A 23426-nucleotide genomic window follows, 5' to 3' on the forward strand; every position below is an offset into this window, starting at 1 on the left:
TCATTGATGTCGCTGTTGCAGGAACGAGGAGCCAGGACAAAAATAATCTCACAATCTCTTTTGTGCTGCAAAATGTATAAATTATGTGATAATAAAGATCTGAATCTGATGTCGATTGAGAGCACTTACCACTAAGGATCTCGCCGTTTGTCGCCCAAAAGTCTGCGGCTTTAGATGGCCTGTTGTAGATCTCATCTCTGTTGGCAGCCAAGATTAGCCTGAAAGGAAGGAGAGAGGGTGTATAAATAATGAATAATTCACTCCCTCATTCATCCCGAATTCATTCAGTGATCCATTGAGAAGTGCGGGGGGGGGGGCTCTCAAGGCTCCTCTACAGCAAGTTCATCACCGACTTGCTCATTTATAAAAAGGTCGCAGCAATCAATCATCCATTCCATTCCTCCCCATCAATGGCACATACTCGCATCCCGCCCCTGCAGTACACAGAATCCAGAACTGTCTCGACACAATCTTTTGATTTATTGATTTTTATTGATCTCAAACCAATACACATAATTATCACAACAAATTGATAAAAGCAAAAACAATATACATACACACACACATAAAAATAAACCAAAACATAGAATTTGGTTCGAGAAGGGGCAGAAAGAAGCAGTGCTTATCTAGTCCTGCCCCTTCCTTACATCACACAATTCACAGATTCTTGCTCTCTATCTATAGTAAAAAAAATAAAATAAAAAAGAAGAAACAGAAGAAAAGATAGCAGTATTTGCAAGGAATAGAACATGTCTATGTGTATAATCTTAACACCAGGGGGAGTGAGAGAGCTCGTTCCATCCTCCCCCCCACTGCTGTTAAGCCCCGGCATCATCCCCAGGATATCTGGACAGTTAATCATTATGGTAATGAATTGGCGGATGGCCTTAAGACTGATTGTTGCTGCCACCACCGACTCCAGTCCTTGGACGCAGGTGTTTTTTGAAGCTCCTACCACTGTGCTCCCTATCTCCCAGTTCCATAGACGGCTTTGCATGCTGCCAGGGAGCCTTCAAGCTGAGCATTTTCCAAAAGACTGAGCAGGATGTGGAAGACGGGGGAGACGGAGAGAAAAAGAGAAAGAGACAGAGTCAGAGAGAGACAGAGAGGGGGGAGAAACAGCGAGATGGAGAGAGATTGGCAAGATGATGACACCCTTTGATGATGACCAGAGGAAAGAAGCTCAGAGGGAGGAGAAAGGCAAAAAGAACGAGCCTTTGAAACGCGGTCAACTGGCAGCCAACCGGGCTCACAAAATAGGGAGTAAAATAGAAAGAATGACTGTCATGATCTCAGTTCACCAACCTTTGAATACTAGCCAGTTATTTGTGCGCGCTCTCACTAGTCTATAGTTCCAGTTGTGGACCCTGAGTTTGCTCCTAGTTTGTTGAATCAATGTTGGGGACGCACTAGATCAGCATGGGAAAACAAGAGTTTATGGCCTCAGACAAGAGAGGTGATCTCATATATACAAAGAAATCACTTTAAATAATGCTTTCCATTTGAAGTCAGCTAGAAAACTGTGCAAAGCTCATTTCTGTCTGTATTAGATTACGGTGATGTGATTTACATGCATGAGACTTCCTCCCTACTTAAACTGGACTCTGCTCATCATCACGCTGCACTCACTCCTGCACTTTATGAATCTTTAGGATGGTCCTCTCTATACTATATACTAGGGGTGTAAAGGTACATGTATCCGTACCGAACAAGTTTCAGTGTGTACCGTACCGAACGGCTGTGTAGTGTACCAAACGAATACAACGGTATGTTAACCACTAACGACCGCCCACCGGGGGCTGTTTTTTTCACAATCTAATATAATTTTTTTTTTTACAAGTCGATTATTAATTTAAATATAGAATATTCCTACAAGTACAATTGGTTACTGCACACTACATCACCCCTAAGTGAAACATGGAAAGCCAAACTTGTCCCACTGTACCGAAAACCGTACCGAACCTTGACTTCAAAACCGAGGTACGTACCGTACAAGTTTTTTGTGTACCGTTACACCCCTACTATATACACATTGTTAGGTAAACTACCTACTTATATCGCCAGCCTTTTAACTTATTATGCCAACAACTATAGCGCTAGATCTACTAATCCGATTATTTTAAATGTGCCCCCGGGTGCATAGAGCTTGGAAAACCTGTTTTATCCTTTTATGCTCCTTGGGTAGGGAATGAGCTGCAAAACACCAGTACCTTAGAAACACTCCCTCCTTTGAAAGTTTGAATACATAAGGCCCAAATTAAATTGACATTATCAACTTCAGAGGCCAGAATGTGAGGCCTATAAACACATCCAATAGCATTGTGAGGCTGAACAACAGGACCCATTGTTGACTATGTAAATGTGTTCAAAAAATTTAAAATAAACATTTAAAGACTTTTTTTAAATAGCTAAAAGTGATGTTGTAATCTTACAGGGTTAGGTCTTTTACATGCTGCCCTGAAAGAAACATGGCTCAGTATGCTTGTACAATATATATATTTTTTTTACTTATTCCCTTTCCTCTAGCTTTTATGTATCGTATGTGTTCTATTATGTTACATTGGTTTTTTTTTATGTGAAACTACTGCCATATTGAGCAGGGCTTCCTGGCTAAATAAAGAATAAACAAAAATATGGCTCTCACGTAACACACAGGCAACCTTTCTGCTGACTGTTGCAAAATACTAATTTACTGCATCAATGATTATTCAGTGACACATTAGAAGCCCCCCCCCCCCCACACACAGCCCAGTCCTTAGTTTCTTTAATTAGGAACTTAAAGTGGTATACGTTGCCCAGATAAGTCATCCACACCGATAAAACACAAACCTTCACACTCAATTATACTATCAGAACAAGTGTGTGTTCATGTGATGATGTCAGGAAACCAACCAGAGGATAAATTGGATCCTATTTGTCTTTCCGGTTAGCTGCTTCATTAATTACAGAACAAATAACATGTATATTTAATATTTCTTTGTGAACAGGTATAGTTCCTAGTACTCCTAGTACTGTCTAGCAATGAATCATTGTTAAATAACCAACTCAAAGCATTTCTCTCAAATCATTCTGTATTAATTCCAATCTTGTTTCAGGGGAAATAACAGCAAGATCTCATCCACTACTTTAGTTGTGAATGATATAGTATCAACCTAGATCAAATAAGACATTATGCTGCACTATTTGTAGATCAAAACTAAAGCATTCGAAACAGTTGGTATCGTTGATACGTTGGTTTTGATGGTTTAAGAGTTATTTGTCTGAGAGGCTTCAGAGTGTGATAACTGGAAAAGCCCAATCAGAATTCTTGCCCATTATAAAAAGTGTGCCACAGGGATAAATCCTGGGTTGTGTCTTATATACCATTCATTTATATTAACACTTTGATCGCCGGGGTTAAATTCATAATTTACCAACCCTCGCCAGCCCTATTTAACATGGAGAAGTTCCCCTTCTTTGCAGGGCTATAACTTTTTAAATTGTATTGCTAAATTGACATTACTATGGCCCATTCAACGTCCTATATCTATTGTTCAGGGTGGAGCAACGTTATACTTTTTCATTCACATATTCATACTAAAATACGGTCTAAAGCATAGGTGTCAAACTCACGGCCCGCGGGCCAAATCCGGCCCGCCACGTCATTTGATGTGGCCCCCCAAGAGCTCAGGTAAAAGAAAAAAAAAAGAAAAAAAATTTACATTAATATTGGGTTAAAAAATAGCAGTGTTAAAATAATTGTGGGTTAATGCGTTAATAAAGCTTTAACTTTGACAGCCTTAGTTATTACACATTCTTACATACATGTATGTTGAACATCTGAGGTAACAAAGGAAAAAAGCCAAAAGCACTTACTCCTCAGACATTCTTTGACAATTTTACAGCCCAAAATACAAAAAAGATCCAGGCGGAATAGGTAACAAAGGGTTGAAGAAATATTGTCTGAACTGTCAGTGACATAACCGAGCATCTCGCTCAATTGAATAAGAAGCTGTAGGGACGCAAACAAGTCCCACCCAAAACTTGACCAATATAGTTGTGAACTGAGACAACCCTTATTTTGTTATTTTTGAGTACAGTTACAGTTGTGTGTTCATGCAGACACATAATAGCAATTTCATTACGAATTGAAAATGGGGGACCCTGATGTAAACAAGTCGAAAGTCTTTCTCTGGTCTGCATCCCCTTAACAATTGTGTGTATTGAGCTGTACTGTACTGTACCCATTCTGCAATCTGTTAATTAAAGTTAATTAAACTATCTTCCATTAGTTGGATGTATGGCCTCTGCAAGGTTGTGTGCAGCCATTTGTTTTTGTAACATCTGCTACATCTGTCCCACGTGTTCTTTGCAGCTCACAGTTGTTAGTTCTGCCCCTCTTGACTGTGACAAAAAGGTTTTGAACAAACTTAATGTCATAGCTTGTATTTGATGATATCCTTCTTTGTTATTTACTTGAATGGTTTGATCATTGATTGGTGGAGTAATATGGGGTTCTGATAAACTAAAATTATTTGTTAAAATAACATAAGCTAACATATATTTTTACATTTATGCAAATGAATATGCAATATGTATAACTTGAATAAGTAATAAATACAGAAACACCATGTTTAACAATATGTAAATGTGTAGCTACATTTATTTTACATTACATTAACATTTATACGGTCTTTGGCCCTTTGAGGGCAACCATAATGCTGATGTGGCCCTCTGTGAAAATGAGTTTGACACCCCTGGTCTAAAGTATAAGTATGTTTTTATCGTTTTCTGCAGCTTTCTCCAGAACTTGATTTATAGCCCCAAATGTATTATATTGATGATGAAATACAGTTTGATAGGAATCTGTGCGAGAAAAAGAAATTCAGCTGGACGTGCTTCTAGGAGTTACTAAACTTGATCTGATGTTGACCGGATGGGCGGGGGGTCGTTTATAATTCCGTGGCCAACGTTATATCATTCATCTAGTGTGGGTGATATGATCATCAGAGCAGTTTATATCGAACACGTTAAAAAATAACTCTGAATCTTACCGTATCTTCCTTGCGCCGTTGGACGATGAGCGTGGAACTGAAATATTCCTATTATGGGATGTAGAAATATACGATCCATTTCCAGGTTGTATAATAGTATATACGTCCAAATCATGTTGTTTATCGAGTTATTTGCATCCGATCGATATCCAGTGTGTCAAGATGGAGTCCCGCTAACGATAGCGAGTGCCCGGACGAAATATGGGTGAGCACCACTTCATCCGCATCACTTCCTGTTTGGGCGATCCGCCGATCGGCCACCAGATGGCGATCTTGAACAGTTGGAGAGTTGAGAGGGGCTCAACAGTACATATCATGTCTCCGGGGGAGAAATATGATTTCGATCACAGATTTTTGAAATATTGATATCAAAGACGCTGCCCAGCGTCTTCGGCAGAATAAGCATGGCGGGGAAAGACGCTGCCCAGCATCTTCGGCGATTAAAGTGTTAATGATATCCCATTTATTCAATGTCTAACTGTCTAAACAGATTTGTTTTTCGTTATTTGTGTTTTGACCCGTTTGAACTTGCCTGTAATCTTCAATGATTCTTTCCAAGAATAAATAAAGGTTTGAATGAATGTTCCCTGAACACATTGTTTACCACACTGAAGAGGCAAAGGTCCAGGCAATATGGATTGAAAGGCTCCACAGAGGATTTTATTCAGGGAACACGCACACAGCACAGGTAACGGTATAGGAGGGAAATAAACTAGGCTGTTGAACTCTCCCGACCTCTACAATTCTAGTATCTTCCTCCCCAGATCAGTGTCGGTGTCTCCCATTAATCTTGTGGAGCGGGATGGGAATGTGGATCTGAGTAAGAGCTAAACGGATGGACCAGACTGACCTAATGGAGGTCAGAGCCCGTGTGCATCAAAGGCTAATGATACAAAGCCGGTTCCCGTGGCCGGTAGTCACAGCTGCCCCGAGAAACAAAGCTACCCTTAATGAAGCTACAAATTGGAGATGAATGGATGTGCTACCTGAGCCTGTGGGAAATCACAAGACCACAGCTTTGATATCATCAACAGCCAGCCAGGTGCGTCTAACGTTGTGATTGTGTGTATGTGAGTGTGTGTGTGTGTGTGTGTGTGTAGGGGGTGAGGGGGCATAAAGTTGTTATGCTAGTTAGTCACAAAGCTTCACTTAGAATTTTCTAAAATGGCCACATATCTCCCCTTTGTAAGCCTCAGGCCAGAATTCTTAAATATACATTTTACTTGTGTCCAGGGTTCCCACAGACATTGCAAAATTTAATTCAAGGACATTCAAGTACTTTTTAGGCACTATTTTTCATTTTTAAAAGGGCATTTAAAAGGATACAATTCACTTTATAGAAAAGAAAATCGGATCCAAATTTAAAACCAATTTCCAACAATTAATTACACTTTAAATAAAATAATTATATTTCTTGATTCAGACATTTTTTATCATGGATGAAAACTTTCAATGTGAATGGTTGATTTGAATTTCAAGGACTTTTTAAGCATCTTGTTAAATTTTTTGCTGTTTTCGGCCTTTTTAATTTTTTTAAGCACTTTAAGCACTTCAAGGACCTTGTGCGAACCCCGTGTATCCATCTACAGCATTTTAGTCCATGGATGCAGCATGCGACAAACAACTCTTGTGATTTCCATTTTGCAGCAGCATCAGGATATGTCAGAACACTAGAGCATTGCTGTTCTAGGTCCATTAGGACACCGTAGGGGTTTTTGACCTCTCCTGAGGTACCAGTCTGAGTCAGTGTATGACACACACAGATCTCTTTTGGACGCGATGAACTCCCGGAGGGAAAGGCAGAGATGCACACAGGACAGGTAAAGCGCTCACTCTCAAACCCAGGGGGAGTTATAATAATAAGCAGGGCTTTACATCACACCGTATCTCACATTGACCGCTCCTGGCCACTGGCCTGTGCTGCTCACTGAACAGAAACCAACACTGACCACAGGGAAGGGCAGAGGTACGGGTTGCAGCCGGATGTTTCCCACAGCGCTTTGAAAGATGGGACTATTATCTCTTATCTGTATGGTGGAGAGTCATCATTTCTCTAGTCCAGTGCTCATCACTGCTGCAGTCACTGCCACGTGCATTACGAGATAGGACTGAAGTGAGTGACGTGTAAAGTCCATTCCAGAGGTCTTCAGGACTATCCAACTATAAAAAGGAAGGAATCTCTCTCCATCTGATTCTGTATGTATGCATGCATGTCTGTCCTTTCATCCGATTGACTTCACAGTTCACACTTGACAGATGTATTGCCGAGGACCCAGGGGAGTGCAGTGTCGAGTGTGGAGTACATCAAACGAGCGGTTCTCAAGAACATTGCAAGCAGCCATACCGCAGTTCTCGACAACTCGGGAAGCAGCACTTATGGAGGCCAAGCAATCTGCCCGTTCCAAAGGGGCACACGTTCCAACGGCCACATGCTCCGAACGGGCACACACTGACATCGCTGCAAGCAGCAATACTGGGAGCCAAGCAATCGGCCTGTTCCAAACTGGCACACACTCCGACATCGCTGCAAGCAGCAATACTGGGAGCAAAGCAATGGGCCCGTTCCAAGGGGGCATGGCCTCCAAACAGCCATGCACTCAACTGGCATTGCACTAGTTTCTATAAACCCTGACAATCAGAGCACCAGCCCTGGTCACAGACACATTGCAGCACATTACAAGTGCCTGGGTCCTCAGCCTTAATACAAAAGAAAAGCAGGAGAAGATGTTCTTATTCAGACCTTTGCTAAGCAGGTGCTTATCTAGGGCGGCGTACCAGACATATTCAAATAGCTTCTAGCAACCATTGGTTTCCAGGTTTGTTTCGTGGGGGAAGTTTTGGGCAATAGCATTTTCAATGGATATCCCTCATCCCCTTTAAAACACAATTGTGTAAAGAGTCAACCTGGCCAGCGGATTCCTTTAAGTTGACAGATGTCATAATAGATGCGTCAAGATAACAATAGCTAATCTTTCATCCATGTGTGTGTGTGTTCGAATTAGGGATGCACCGAGCAGACTTTTTCAGTCCCGATACCGATACATGGGTTTGGGTATCGGCCAATACCGATACCGATTCGATACCCATTGTCCAAATTTCTTTTCCAAAAAAGTTAAAAAAAAAGTTTAATCGACTTATTTTTTTATATTAAAATATTTTTTTTTTAAAGAATTGTAAAGGATCACAAGTGTGTTTTTGATTTGTTGTAAACAAAGACAGAAAATAAACTTCATTCATTCAATTAATAAACTGTATGCCTCACTGTCACTGTGTGGAAGAGACTGGGATCATTATTTTGTGCAAGGCAACATCAGGCTTGACTTAAAACATTACTTTCCCAACTTAGTTAAACTAAATGCAACAAATTAACACATAGATATAAATGTACTGAATGGTTATTTCTTATTTTATTTATTATAAAAATTAAATAAAATTTTAATCCGATTTCTTTTTCTTACCGATACCCGATCCAGCTATTTTATTGATATCGGATCGGTGCATCCCTAGTTCGAATGTTTAAAACTTTTGTGCAATAGATTTGATCATTAATGGACTATGATTCTTTGATCATGGAACACAATTTGATGCTCATAATTAACAGGCTGAGATGGAATATAGGTGAGACTAATACGTAATATCTTAATGCAATAATAGCCACTTGTTTAATTAACATCCACTCCCATTCTGCCAGCAATCAGATAGAAGCAGTTCGTAATCACTCATGACGGACTGAAAAAAAGAGACACGGGACAAAACGCAGACAAACTCTTTCTACGAATGCAGGGTCTCGTTGTGGGGAGGTCTCCAAGCACAATGAAGCCCTTTATGGTGCAAAATATTAAATTAATATGACTTATCTTGAGTAGAGCTGTGAATATTCACTGGCCTCACGATTAGATTACGATTCAGCTGTCCACGATTCGATTTTATTCTACGATGCATCTCAATAATATATTACATCCTCAATTGTATAATCTATATTACTGCACATGGCTACTTTTTCATCAATTAATACAAGCAGTCAGATAAATTAAGTTTTATTTAGAAAGTTCTTAAATCAGAATGTCAAAATAAATGTCTTTACTAGTGTTGCATGATACAGATACTAGAAAGTTATCTCGATACCCAGCTGTTAAAAACGGTTCAATACTCCTTTTTATTAGTATCAGTATTAATTATCAATACTTTTAGAATAGCCTGATGCTGCATTTTCTTTTTTTGTATTTAATTTTTTTATTCTTTTTTAAAACAAACATATAAACAAACATGACAACACACGATAAGATATACAAGCATTAATTGTCAGGGCACATCCAATGAGATCACATTTTGGTTAGTTGTTTTATATAAGATATACCCATAATACCCGTTATCTAAAAAAAAACCCTACATACGTATGCTCAGCTCGAAACCCCCCCTCCCGGACCCCACCTTGAGAAGTACCTCCACTATCCCTCGCACCTAACCAGACACTACCATTATAAGCTAGCTTTTATTCTCTCCACCACTTCTAACCACATTGACATTTTGGATTCATTGAGACCCAGAATTCTTGCTGTAGATATTTCATGGTAAATTACATCGAGATATGTAAGAAACCAAACTTTACGGCACATTTTTTCCGGTTGAAACCAGCGTGATGCGATCAGCTTTTTGGCTACTGTGATACCCGATAAAACCAATCTCTTTAGCTGTGGGTTCACTGCAAACTCAAAAACATCATTCAACAGCAATACCGAGGGGTGTACAGGTATATTCCAAGATACGAGTTTTGATATTTGTTGGGTCACATCTTTCCAGAATGCCTTAACTGGTGAGCAGTCCCAATACATGTGCATAAATGTCCCTTCGTCCCCATTTGTACATTGGGTGCATTTGGAATCTTGTTTGAGCCCCATTCGGCACAGTCTTATAGGAGTCAAGTATGTCCTGTGAATATAGTTAAGATTGATTTGTTGATGATCCGGGTTCCTTGATGTAAGTCGGACATTTGCCCAGGCTCCTTGCCAATCAAAGTCATTTTCCAGGTCTGGTATATCCCTCCTCCAGACAGAGTCAAGTTGGAGGGTTTCATACGAGGACGTTAGTAATTGATGATAAAATTCTGAAACAAAACCTCTCGATGTCTCTCTTGAGTAGAAGAATTTGTGGTATCTGTGGTGTTCAATTGGTCTGTCTAATGGAACACCGTGAGACTTCAAACATAGCTCTAACTGTTTGTGAAAAAGCCATGTGGACTTGGTGAGATTAAATTTTTTGCGTATTTCTTTATCACTACAAAAACCCTGTTTGTTAAAAATATCCCCTAATGAGTGTATGCCTTGCTTTTCCCATATAGGGAATCTTATAGGTCGTTTTCCAATTAAGAGAGCATTGTTATTGAATAAGGGAGTATGGTTGTGCCATTCTTGTGGGTTAGGATTTTTTTTTTGTGATTCACGCCATATCCGGATCGCATGAGTAATTATGGGGCCAAATTTTCGTTCACAGTGCTTGATTGGTAGTTTAGTGTGTGCTATGTCCTTCAGTCTATGTGGGGCTACTATGTTTTCTTCTATTTTCCTCCAAGATGCTAATGCTTGGGAGTCAAACCATGTTGTCAATGGACTTAATGAGTACGCCTTAAAATATAGGAAAAAATCTGGAAATGCCATGCCACCATCTGCTTTATTTCTCTGTGCGGTGGATCTTTTTATACGTGGTGGTTTGTTATTCCAAATAAATTTGTATGTGGAGGAGTGTAATCTTTTCCAGTAACCCTCTGGAGGGGGTAACGGTAGCATTGAACAGAAGAAGTTGATTTTAGGTAGTACATCCATCTTAACTATTGATATCCGTGCTTGTACTGTGTTCTTAAGTTTTGCCCATCTATCAAGGTCGTCTTTGATTTTGTTTTGGATTTTTGTGTAGTTGTGCTTCACCGTTTGTCTTATGGTAGGGAATATTTCCACTCCCAAGCATCTGAAATGTTTTACCATCGGTATCTGTCCTGGGAGGGTTGTATCTTTTTTTGCAGGGGTGTTAAGTGGAAGGAAAGCCGACTTCGGCCAATTTATCTTAAATCCCGATAAATCACCAAAGTCCTCAATCAACTTGAGCAGATGAGGCAATGTGGTGTTGGGGTTTTTCATGAACAATATTACATCGTCCGCATATAAACAAATTTTTTGTTGTGTGCCCTTGATTACGATAGGTTCTATGGATTGGGATTGTCTTATATATTGTGCTAACGGCTCTAATGATAGATTGAACAGACCGGGACTAAGAGGGCAACCTTGTCTGGCTGAGCGCGATACCGGAAAGATATCGGAGATGATTGTGCCTGTTATAATCATGGCCGATGGGTCTTTGTATAATACTTTAATCATATCGATGAATCCTTTTCCTAACCCCATCCTTTCTAGCACTGCCCACAGATACGACCATTCCAGCCTGTCAAAGGCCTTCATAGCATCCAGGGACAGTATCGCCTTAGGTATGGTATCCTCTTTGTCGGCATCAAGTACGTGCAGTATACGTCTTATGTTCTCAGTGATCAGGCGGCCTCCTATGAAGCCAGTTTGGTCCGGGTGAACTAAAGACGTCATATGCTTTTGTAATCTGATGGCTAATACCTTAGAGTACAGTTTGATATCTGTTCCGAGGAGGCTTACAGGTCTATAACTACCGCACTCGTTGGGGTCTTTGTCTTTTTTAAGGAGGACTGTTATGAGTGCAATATTGTCGGTTTTATGGAAGTTCCCCTCTTTGACTGAGTATAAGATCATATTTAGTAATAATGGGCCAATTATGTCCCAACAAGAAAGGTACATTTCTGATGGGAAACCGTCTCTTCCTGGAGCCTTACCACTTTTCATTGCGGTTATGGCCATCTTGAGTTCCTCTAGTGTGATCGGTATTTCTAACTGTTTAGCGTCATCCTCTGAAAGTTTAGGGAGAATAATTTGATTAAAAAATGTGTCCATTTTGTTTTGATCGAAGGTCATTTCTGATTTATATAAATCGGAGTAGAATACTTTGAATGTATCGTTTATTTTTACCGGATCTGTTACAAGTACTTGTTGTGCTCTAATGGTAGTTATATCTGCAAATGTTGCATTAATTCTTAATCGCATGGCTAATAGGTGGCTGGGTTTGGAACCATGAGAGTACTGCTGTTGTCTTGTGCTGCGTATTTGTATTTCCGATTGTTGTCTGTATATGTCATTGATCTCTATTTTTAGTACGTTAACTTGATTTTCTAGTCGAGTTGAGTTGTTGTATTTCAGAGAATTAAATAACGTTGAGTAAAGCGTTTCCAGCTCATCCAGTTTTGTGTTTTGATTCTTGCGCATTTTGGAGGAAAAGCTATCCGTGAAGTCTTTGATCATTCCCTTTACCGACATCCATATTATTCTGGGGTCTTGCACCGAGTTTACATTCTCCCGTTGGAATACTATAAGAGCTTCTTTGAGTTGTGTAATGAATTCCTTGTTGTTAAGCAGCAACGAGTTAAATCGCCATCTTGGGGCTCGGGAGGATAGTATACCAAATGTACCTTTAAGGAGTAAATAACAGTGATCTGATAGTGCGTTGGGTATCATTTCCACTTCATAATTATCAAATAGTTTCTGTGATGCAAAGACATAATCTATTCTGGATAGTGTCTTATGTCTCGCAGATCGACAAGAGTACTTTCGGGTCGTGGGGTTAAGTAACCGCCATAAGTCCTTTACACCTGTAATCTTTGACCAATCCTTTAATGCCTTCGATGAATTCTTTTGTTCGCTGGAAAAGGCGAGGTAAGATTTGTCTATCCTTGGGTTCCAGATGGCATTAAAATCCGCTCCTATTATAAATGAGTAATCGGGAATGTCTAACATTGCATTGGTTAGTGTAGTGAAGAAATCTTCTTCGTACAAATTTGGGGCGTATACCGCTATCAACGCTATTTTCCTGTTCTTATGTTCAATCTTAGCTATAGTTATCCGACCTTCTACATCAGACCATACTCCCTTTAGTACAATATTCAACTTACGTTTAACGACTATTGCTACACCCCGAGTTCTCGTACCAATAGAGGAGTGACTGATATTATGGTATATGTTGTCCGCTAATTTACCTATGTCTTTCCCTAGAATGTGTGTTTCGCTTAGCAGAGCAATGTCCACATGTTCTTTTTTCATCAGTGTGAGCACGCTTTTGCGTTTAAGTTGGTTATTTATTCCCCCGGTGTTCCATATCATTATATTCAAACTAGCCATAGTCTATACATGTTGCATTGTAATTTTTGGTAATGCTTCTAGAGTGCGAGGCAATACTAGATATACATCCCACTAGTGAGGTCCCGTTGAGAGCCGAGCTTAAAAACATACATATATACAAATAAAAATCCCCTACCCTTCCCTCCCACCGAGAGTCGTACAGGATTGTGTTCCATGAACACAACCTTTGCGTATGACTCTCTCCCTTACACCACCGGATATCCCAGAATGATCCAATTATCCTTAACATTCCTATGTATACCATAGGATCTAACACTCTAAATTCTACCATAAGTAGAATGTCGACTGTGGCTTGGCCACTTACCCGTAAAAAATAAATAAATAAAAATTTAAATGAGATAAACTAAAAATAAAGACCAAAAATAAGCTTCAATTGTCATGCCTTAATCACTTACATTTTATATGAACTTGTAATTTATAGTAATTTATAGTAACCCATGAATAATATGAAGGTATTGAACTGAAGAGAGAGCCTCAATAAATCAGAGAGAGCGGATGAAAAAGAAAGAAAAAAAAAAACAAGTAAAAGGAAGAGAACATTAACTTAGATCTTAAAAGAGCATTGCTATGCTTAAACATCTAAAGTATTAATTGGAGAAGTAGTGAAATTATTTCCCATTAATAAAAAAACAATTTTTAAATACGTATATGCAGCATTTCCCCCGACCGGGGTGGGCGATGATCGTTGTGTAGAGTGATCTTTCAGCCGGCCGGCTATGATGGCTCTGTGGTTTGCCTCTAGATAGCTGTTGATTATTCCCCCGAGGGGCTTCTGGTAGAATGAATGACCACGTATTGCTGATATTCCAGAATGTTCCATATATCAAAGAATGCTTCGATGTTCTAGATTATTCCAATATGTCATTTTTACATTGTCTGAATGTTCCAGTATGTTCTGGAGTGTTCCAATCTTAAATCCAATATGTCCGCAATAATATACACGTCGGGGAAAGTATTCAAAAACTCTGAGCACGTAGGTCTCTCTGTCCCAAATCCTTGATTATTAAAGGTTGTACTATATGGTGACCTTGCATAACTGAGATTTAAAAGGCCATTTATACATTAATCTGCTCCTGTTCAGACAGGAATTTGGCTGCCTCTTCAGGCGATTTGAGGAGAAATTTTGCTCCTTGTTTGTCGACGGCGCGAAGTATTGCAGGGTATATTAGTAGGGGTCTGTATTTCCCCAGGTATAGTTGAGACATCACCGTCTTGAACTTGGCACGCAGTTCCACTACCTCACGACAATGATCTTCAAAGCAGTGTATTGGTACCTCCATGTGTTTCAGATTGCCTTTCATCCTGCGAATTCCACGCATAATCATTTCTTTTATTCTGACTTGGCGCAGTACAACTAATATCACTCTGGGCTTAGCGTTGCTGTCACTGGAGCGGGGTCCCAATCTGAAGCTCTCATCCACCTCCGGTATTTTAGGAAGGATTCCTGTTCCCAAGATTTTCTGTAATTCTGTGGCAAACTCTTCAGGGTTTTCACATTTCACTGATTCGTCCAGACCGACAATGCGAATATTCAGCCTGCGTTTTTGATATTCCATCTCGAATATTTTGGCTTTCTGTTCTTTATTGATTCGCGTGAGCTCCTCCGTTATTCCGCTGAGCTCCGTCTTGATTTCATTGTAGTTCCCCTTCATCTCGGCAGTTAGGTTAACTGTGTTAGCGTCTACTTCTTTGAAGATGTGAGTGAATTTGATTTCGTGGGCTTCCACTACTTTCTCCAGAGCCTCGGTGCGTTTATTCTGTGCTTCGGCGTCCGCTCTCAGCGCATCGATTTTGCCTTCAATAGATTCTTTAATAGCATCTACTTTTTGAGTTATTATCTTCTGTGATTCTGTGATCATTTCCTCCATTCTCTTCTCCATTGTCTTCCCCATTTCTTCCATTTTCCGGATGATATGTTCGGTGTCTGCGGAGGTCTTTGATGGGGTTGAACTTGAAGCGGCCTCTGTCGAGTCAATACTTTCTGCTGCCCGCTGTACGTATCCTGGGTTACGTAGCGGGATCTCTTCGACTAGTTTTTGGTCTTTCCCTAGGTTTTTCCTTGATGGCATCTCGATTCTTTTGGTCAATATAGTTAGTTGATAGTCTCAGTTGATATATGCGTCAAGTTTTAAACGCATTAATGGTATATAATTATGATTTTAAAACGAAAAAAAAAATAACGGGTGAGCAGCTGTGTCACATGCGACCTACTCCATTCCACAGCTAAACCGGATGCTGCATTTTCTATGAGTTGAGTGGATGCATGACCAGAGCACTAGCTTTAATAATACAATAATAATAATAATAATAATAATAATAATAATAATAATAATAATAATAATAATAATAATAATAATAATAATAATAATAATAATAATAATAATACATTTGATTTGTAGGGCGCTTTATAGTTGTGGAGCAAATCCCAAAGCACTACATTGTAAAAGAAGTGATATCACCTCAAAAGCCCAGTTAAAAAAATAAAAATAAAAAAAAGGGGGGCTTTTGAGGTGATGAAACCACTGCGCCCAGGCAGCAGTGGTTCGGCAAAAAGTTTAACTAGGCTACACTGGCACACCTACTTCCAGTGAATGATGTTAAGCTAGGCTAACGGTGCGGCTGTTCCCTAAGCCTAATACATGCATGAGAAGAAAAGGGTATGTATCTGCTTGTCTAACTCCATGGTAGATGGCAAATAAGCAAATTTCCCAAAAAGTTGGCGTGTTCCTTTAAGTCTGTATCGAGCCCAAAGAGCGTAATACATGCCAGCTTCAAAGGTACAAGGCGCATTCTCTCTCCTTGCAGAGTGGTTCCTTCTTGCTGCTGCTGTTTGTGTGTATCCCTGATCAATATCCCTGATCAATATCAATATCAACAGAAACCCCCTGAGAACCCCTGTGGCAACTGGCCTCAGATCAGCGTTTATACGGCAGTCAAATACAGCGTAGAAAGTGTGTGACAATGTATTATTCAGCTCCACAGTACACATTCTAACCTTGCACAATATACTGTGACAATATATTTCTGCAAGCTTCCAAGTCAATTCCAAAAATGTTTTACAGTGTGTGTAAGCGACACAATTAAAGCAAGCCCTCTTTTGCAGGTGGGTCCTGTTCACAGGAAATTACCAAAATCGCAAGGATGAGAGAGAGAGAGAAACGCTGGAATACAGAGCCCACAATACAGAATACAATCCTAAATTAACTGTCCATTCTACCTGATCTCAGAGTTAGAATTAGGAAAAGCCATTCCTAAACGTACATTGGTTTCCAACCTCAACTCTTACCTTCATTTTTAGACATCTTCAACTGGAATCTAACGCTCTGCTCTACTTACGTCTGTACCTCTCAATTTGGTCAATATCATTAATTCATGGGAACTGCACTTGAAACTAGAAAGACTGCCAGGCTTTATAACTGTGTAAGACCCAGGCCTAGAACTGCACCCCGAGAGGGAGGTTTGCCCAGGTTTGAAGGGTCAAAGTGGGTATCAAACAGGAGGGAAGACTGTCAAGTTTTAAACTGTGGATACCAAACAGAAGGTAAAGACGACTTTAAACTGTTAAACAGTAATCGAGAACTATTTTATTGCACTGTACACTTTATGTGCACTATTTTACTCTGTCTATTCTATCTTATTCTATCTTATTCTTTTTATTATTGTCTATTTAAAACGGAATCAAATCATTATAAACAAGGTGGCCTGTTGGGATGTTAGTGATGTGAAATAACTAATGTGAAAAACTGATTTTATATGTCTGCACTTTATGTCCTCATGTTATGTATTTTTTTCTGTTGTGAAGCACTTTGAGCTGCAGTTTCTGTATGAAAGGTGCTATACAAATAAAGATTATTATATTATTATTATTATTATTAATTTATTATTAATCCTCAACAGTCTTTATTCGCGGTGGCTGATTTGTTGTGTGATTATTTGTTTACAGCTGTGAGCTTGCTCAGCCAGGCAGCTAGGAGGTAGTAGATAGTAGGGATGCACCGATATGAAAATTGGCCACCGATACCGATAGTTCAACTAACACAATCGGCCGATACCGATACTTGTATATTAGTATTAGTTTTTATGAAACTACTGTATATTTGTATTTGTAGGCCTCTTTACATACTTAAAAAAAAAGAAACATCAAGAAATATGTTTATGGTATTAATTCCACCATGCCATGTAGCACTATTTCTCTCCCAGTATCGTCTGGCGGCCTGCAGATGGATACTATTCTCTCAACCAGAGCTCTCAGCCAATGCAATAGAACCATTTTGATTGACAGTCGATTCGGCCAATTACGCCACACCGCTAGTACCCACCTCCTGCTGTTCTTACCACCAATCGGCAAGCGTTTATTCATTTTCTACTTTCGGGCATGCCGCCATTGATCCGCTTGCGACTCGAGAGCACAACAAACTTAACGTAGCTAATACCTTAGCTGCCCGGCCCGCCGACCAGCGCTCCACAGTCCACAGCATGACCAAATGAGACATAATGATTTTACTGCAACAAATGTTATAATAAAACAAAGCCTTTCTATACATTTGTCTGGTTGAAAACTTTATTAACAGATTGCAGAATGGGTAGTTTGGTACGGAATGAGCAACGGAATGGAACTGAGCTATGAACGGAATAATGCCTTGCTTACTTGCTGTGTTCGGGTAAATAATATGCTGATGTTATATTGAACGTGTAACACTAACTATATAACGTTATTAACTAACTAGCTACCGTCCCGGGAGCTCACGTTGATGCCTGGATGGTACTAACTAACTAGCTACCGTACCGGGAGCTCACGTTGATGCCTGGATGGTGCTAACTAACTAGCTACCGTACCGGGAGCTCACATTGATGCATGGATGGTGCTAACTAACTAGCTACCGTACCGGGAGCTCACGTTGATGCCTGGATGGTGCTAACTAACTAGCTACCGTACCGGGAGCTCACGTTGATGCCTGGATGGTGCTAACTAACTAGCTACCGTACCGGGAGCTCACGTTGATGCCTGGATGGTGCTAACTAACTAGTTACCATCCCGGGAGCTCACGTTGATGCCTGGATGGTGCTAACTAACTAGCTACCGTACCGGGAGCTCACGTTGATGCCTGGATGGTGCTAGCTAACTAGCTACCGTACCGGGAGCTCACGTTGATGCCTGGATGGTGCTAACTAACTAGCTACCGTACCGGGAGCTCACGTTGATGCCTGGATGGTGCTAACTAACTAGCTACCGTACCGGGAGCTCACGTTGATGCCTGGATGGTGCTAGCTAACTAGCTACCATCCCGGGAGCTCACGTTGACTTGATACCTACTAACTGGCTACCGTTCTGTGATTTGTTTACTTCGAGGTTGAAGAAAGTGCACTTTTAGGTTGAAAGAACGGGGGCCGGGGCCGGCGTTGTGCAGGTCGCGACGCGTTTTGCCGAGACACAAATTGATGGATATTTATCGGCTACTGCCATCGGCACATTCGAGCTTATCGGCCGATACCGATACCCGACCGATACATCGGTGGACCCCTAGTAGATAGCGAGTTAAACCATGTTTATATGCATGTGGAAATAAACCAGTTTTGTCGTGGTGCTACGACGCAGACTGACTATCTAGGTAGTTGACAAAGTTTGACAATTAAGTTTGCAAGCTCAATGGCACATTTTTATGTTACATTTACCACAAAGTTGACATTTTACAACATAAATTGTTCAATTTAAGGTATCTTTCTCTCTTAACTTGCTGTAACTTAGCCTTTAGTTTTTGTCATCCGTTTCTGTTGCATTATGACAGGAACATATCAAAGGCTGATTAAATTAATTAATATTGCGATAATACATTTTGCTTAGCCATTACCTAAGGAAGGAAATAACTATTGCCAAGGAATGTAAGCCGTTCATAAATCACTGCTCAGTGATATGAAATCCACTCTCTGAGCTCATCTTCCCCTTCATAGCTAAAGTGAAAGGAGATTTCTTTTACCCTTTCACTACCAAACGGTTAACCCTTTCACTGTGACAATACAGAAGGTTAACCCTTTACTATCACATGACAGTAGGTTAACCCTTTCACTACCACACTACAGAAGGTTAACCCTTTACTATCACACTACAGACCGTCTGTAGTGTGAGTGTCTGGGGATGAGCTGGGGGTGGCAGGGTGCTCTGTGAACTTGCACCCAGGGTTATCATTTGTGTCACAAAGCTGCAGTGACAATACATGGGTCATGTGAGGAGTCCACAATGCAATGCTTCTAGTGATTGCCCTCCTGTCTTGATAACACAACACCATTGCCCTGATAGTTGGACCACGCATATTCAAGCATTTCGAGGAGGGAAACATATACTGTAAAAGTGTAAATCGCACATCAAGCGACTAAGACGGCGGCACGGTGGTGTAGTAGTTAACACTGTCGCCTCACAGCAAGAAGGTCCAGGGTCCGATTCCCGCTTGGGGACCAGGTTTCGGCGTTGCCAGGTACCCAGGTGGGGTACTATCTCCCAGGTCTTTCTGTGTAGAGTTTGCATGTTCTCGCCGTGTTCGCAAGGGTCCCCCCCCCCCCCATAAGAGAAACCATGCACAACAGATCGCTAACGCTGTCGCGTCCCTGAAGAAGACGGGCAGGACACTTGGATTGGGGCGCGGTCCCCCATCTGCTTGGGGGGAAGGAGTATGGGATGGGTCAAGTGCAGAGACTCAATCTCATCGGCGACCCAACAATTGCATGCGTGTGTGTTTCCCTGTGTGTGTGTGTGTGTCACTGCATGCCAAATAAAGACTTCTCCAAAGTCCTGCATTATTATTATAATAAAAGCCGCCAACGAAGAAAATACTGCTGTAAGGACTCTGCCACATCGCTGGGATGTCGCTAGCTAGCCGATGTTAGCTAGCTGTGCTAACGTCAATTGGTTGCTGGTCCAGTACTGGTGTTAGTATTGCCAAAGACAGGATGGTAATGGCTAGAAGGCATTCACGTTATGGTCGCCTGCCTCTGAATCTGTAATAAGCTTCTGTAATATACAAAGTACGAATTAATTTTTGAAAAATTATATAATTTATCCAATGAAGAACACCCGACTTGCTGTAGCTTATTATGCTTAGCTGCTACCTCTGGTCCTCTTGTTCCTGGCTCCTCTAGTCATAGGCCCTGATCATATGACAATCTTCCACAGATTAGTATATGTATGGGAAACACAGCATAGTCGTTACTCGTTATCCAATACAACTTGGTCAAGTTGGTGCCCCTTGGAGAAATACTAACAATGACAATGTAATTTTAAGGAAATAGAAAGATAAATTAAGAACCTTTGTTCCCATGATGTGACAAGTGTCTGGTTAAGTTAAGAACCTGTATTAATTCCCTTGGGGCACTTTGTCCTCTGCATTTGACCCATCCTATTTTTAGGAACAGTGGGCAGCCATACATAGTATGGGTGTTACTCTACCTGTAAGCATTTTTAGATGCAGGCCGAGGATCAAACTTGAAGAAGATGATACACATGGAGGTGTTGGGGGATTGGAGACTGGGTCTCACTCAGTTCACAGTGGCTTTCAAAGCTTGGTCATGTTGACAATGTCTGAACAAAGAGACACAAATAGAGAGAAAAATTAAAGTTATATCAGTGCAGTGTTGCGTGTGTCCTCCAGGAATAAACAACTATAATGTTCTTTGTAACATGGATTTGTGATCCATAAAAAAAACAGGTTAACACAACTACACAAGTTGTGCAATCTCATGGGGGTAACCCATGTGGTTTTGTGCGAAGCTAGTCTTGCATAGCCATAGTTCTCTCCACACACCACACTACTTTAGCAATGTGCCAGAGAGAGGTCTGGCTGAACCTATTACCATTACGGTATAGGGGGGAAATACTCTGGCTTGTTTGTATCTCTAATCTGTCTGTTTTTATGATGTTCTTGACATTGGCAGCAGAAAGGCAAAGGTGTGTCCACTCCACTCCATATCTTCTAATCTATAATGTACTCAGATTTATTACCACCGTCTATAGTGATTAGTGATACTCACTGTTCATAATATACAGCTTCCATATTATATATATTCCCTATCCATATTCCATATCTACTAATTATCACTTGCTAGATTGGTTATATTACCAATAGTGTATTCATACTGCCTATAGTGTTAATAGTGACTCTTAAATACTGTACATCAATACTGTTAATAATGTATCTACCTTATATACTCCGTAGATTCTTTGAACTGCAACTTCTGTATGAAAAGTGCTATACAAATAAAGTATTATTATTATTATTATTATTATTATTATTATTATACTTCATATATATATACTTCATATAAATGTACATTACAATGCACTTTACTGCTCCTTTGCATTCTGGCTAGATGCAGACTTAATTTCGTTGTACTCTGTACTTGCCTTGTACAATGACAATAAACATGAATCTAATACCAATATCCCATGTTCAACCTCGTTAGTTAACTAAAATCATTAACATTATCTAGCAGCTAGACTGACTTAACGTCACTAACTAACGAACTCTGTCAGGTAGAGTCATGTCATACTAACGTTACAGCAAGTTGGCTACAGTGTTTTAGTGTTATGATACCAAGTTGTTAGATATTATTGGCTAAGCTCCACAAACAAAAAACGACTGTAGCTTGATTGATTGAAAATGTTATTAACAGATTGCAGAATGGGTACAGTACAGCTCAATACAAGCAATTGTTAAGGGGATGCAGACCAGAGAAAGACGTTTGTCTTGTTTACATCAGGGTCCCCCATTTTCAATCCATCATTATATGACATACATATAGACAGTAGGCTACTGCTACATCTAGACATACAGCTAGGATGACAATAAGTCAAAATCAAGTGAATGTTAAACGCCAGCATCATACATCTTAAATAGCCTATACCCTAACCTACACTGTAAACTACCTTGTTTTTCTAGGTAGATTAAAACGTGTTAGTGTTAACCTAACGCGAATGTTAGCAAACATTAGCATAACGCATCGGTATTGCTGCTGGTAGCAGCTAACCTAGCTAATGTTAGCCAACTCCTAGTTGTTTCTTTGCGACACTTCGGGGTTACAACTAAAAAGTTGACTGTTTGGTTAGACTATTTGTTGGCTTAGTTTGTTGAGTTATGTCAACGTTAACTAAATTATAAGAATGACTTAACTTACTGTTCCGATTCAATTGGTGTTGTTGTCAATCCAAGAGCAATTCATGTTAGCTGTGGATCAGTTCGGGTGCACTCCATCTGCAACTCACTCCGGCCGCTTCAAACGTCCTCGGTTGAGGAAAGACTGTGTGCAGTTATCGTAACCCGCCCACGCGGGCATTAAGAATAGTAAGATCGTACGCACTTAATAATGGTTTGCCAGTGTTGCAACGCTCGCTGTGATTTGCCCGTTTCTGATGTGTTGGCTGCATGCTACAAAAGGGAGTAGGGTATATCTGCAGAGCCGCAAGCCCAACGTCTGGGCGTGCCTTCGTGGCTTGGACTAGGTTTGAGGCGGGACTTCGTGGCTTGGACTAAGTTTGACTGTGCGTGGGCGGGGCGTCGTGGCTTGTACCTTGTTTTGTTGGGCGGGGCTTCATAGTGCCTATTGGCCATTGGCTGACAGATCTGTCCGCCCCCGCTGCTGGACTGTAGTTGCGACCCAAACGACTGAGGCGCTCTCAAACGCCTGACCAGCTGACCGAATTGCTCGAGTCAGTGCACCAGAAGCTTGACAAGTACAAACTGGACATCGAGCTGCACAAGAGAGCTAAGAGGAGAAGAGACGAGCAAGACTACGCAACGCAAATGGTGTACCCATGGCTCCATCATCCCCACTCCAGGAACCGTAGGCAGAATTGGCAGCCTAGAGATAAACAACGGCATTCTGATTCTTCCTCCACAGCGGCGAGCTCAGACGAGGCGCCCTCTCAAGGCAGATACCCTCTTCGAAGCCAGTCGAATTTTCGCGGAGAGCAGGACGCTCCTCTCCCTCCCAGACCGGCGAGGGATCCCGCAGGAAGACGAGGAGGAGCCAGAGAAAGAAATCCACGGTTCTGGTGATAAACATTGATTCTAATATAGTAAACATTTCAGACGCACATTTGAGCGACCCACATCACAATATCCTTTCTAAAGGTTTATCGTTT

General features: G+C 40.7%; 1 protein-coding gene across 1 annotated transcript in view; it reads right to left on the bottom strand.

The window, feature by feature from the left end:
* Window positions 1-22701, bottom strand: part of tango2 (transport and golgi organization 2 homolog) — a 76185-nt gene extending 53484 nt beyond the window's left edge. Inside the window, exons 1-3 of the mRNA XM_084307366.1 lie at window positions 22460-22701; window positions 20736-20867; window positions 130-218 (exon numbers count right to left, since the gene is read on the bottom strand). Of these exons, the coding sequence (XP_084163492.1) occupies window positions 130-218; window positions 20736-20791 (145 nt within the window). The 5' untranslated portion in view covers window positions 20792-20867; window positions 22460-22701. The remainder of the gene's footprint in view (window positions 1-129; window positions 219-20735; window positions 20868-22459) is intronic.
* Window positions 22702-23426: the final 725 nt, after the last annotated feature.

The sequence above is a fragment of the Notolepis coatsorum genome (assembly GCF_963971535.1).
Source record: "Notolepis coatsorum genome assembly, chromosome: 2".
Classification (NCBI taxonomy): Eukaryota; Metazoa; Chordata; class Actinopteri; order Aulopiformes; family Paralepididae; genus Notolepis; species Notolepis coatsorum.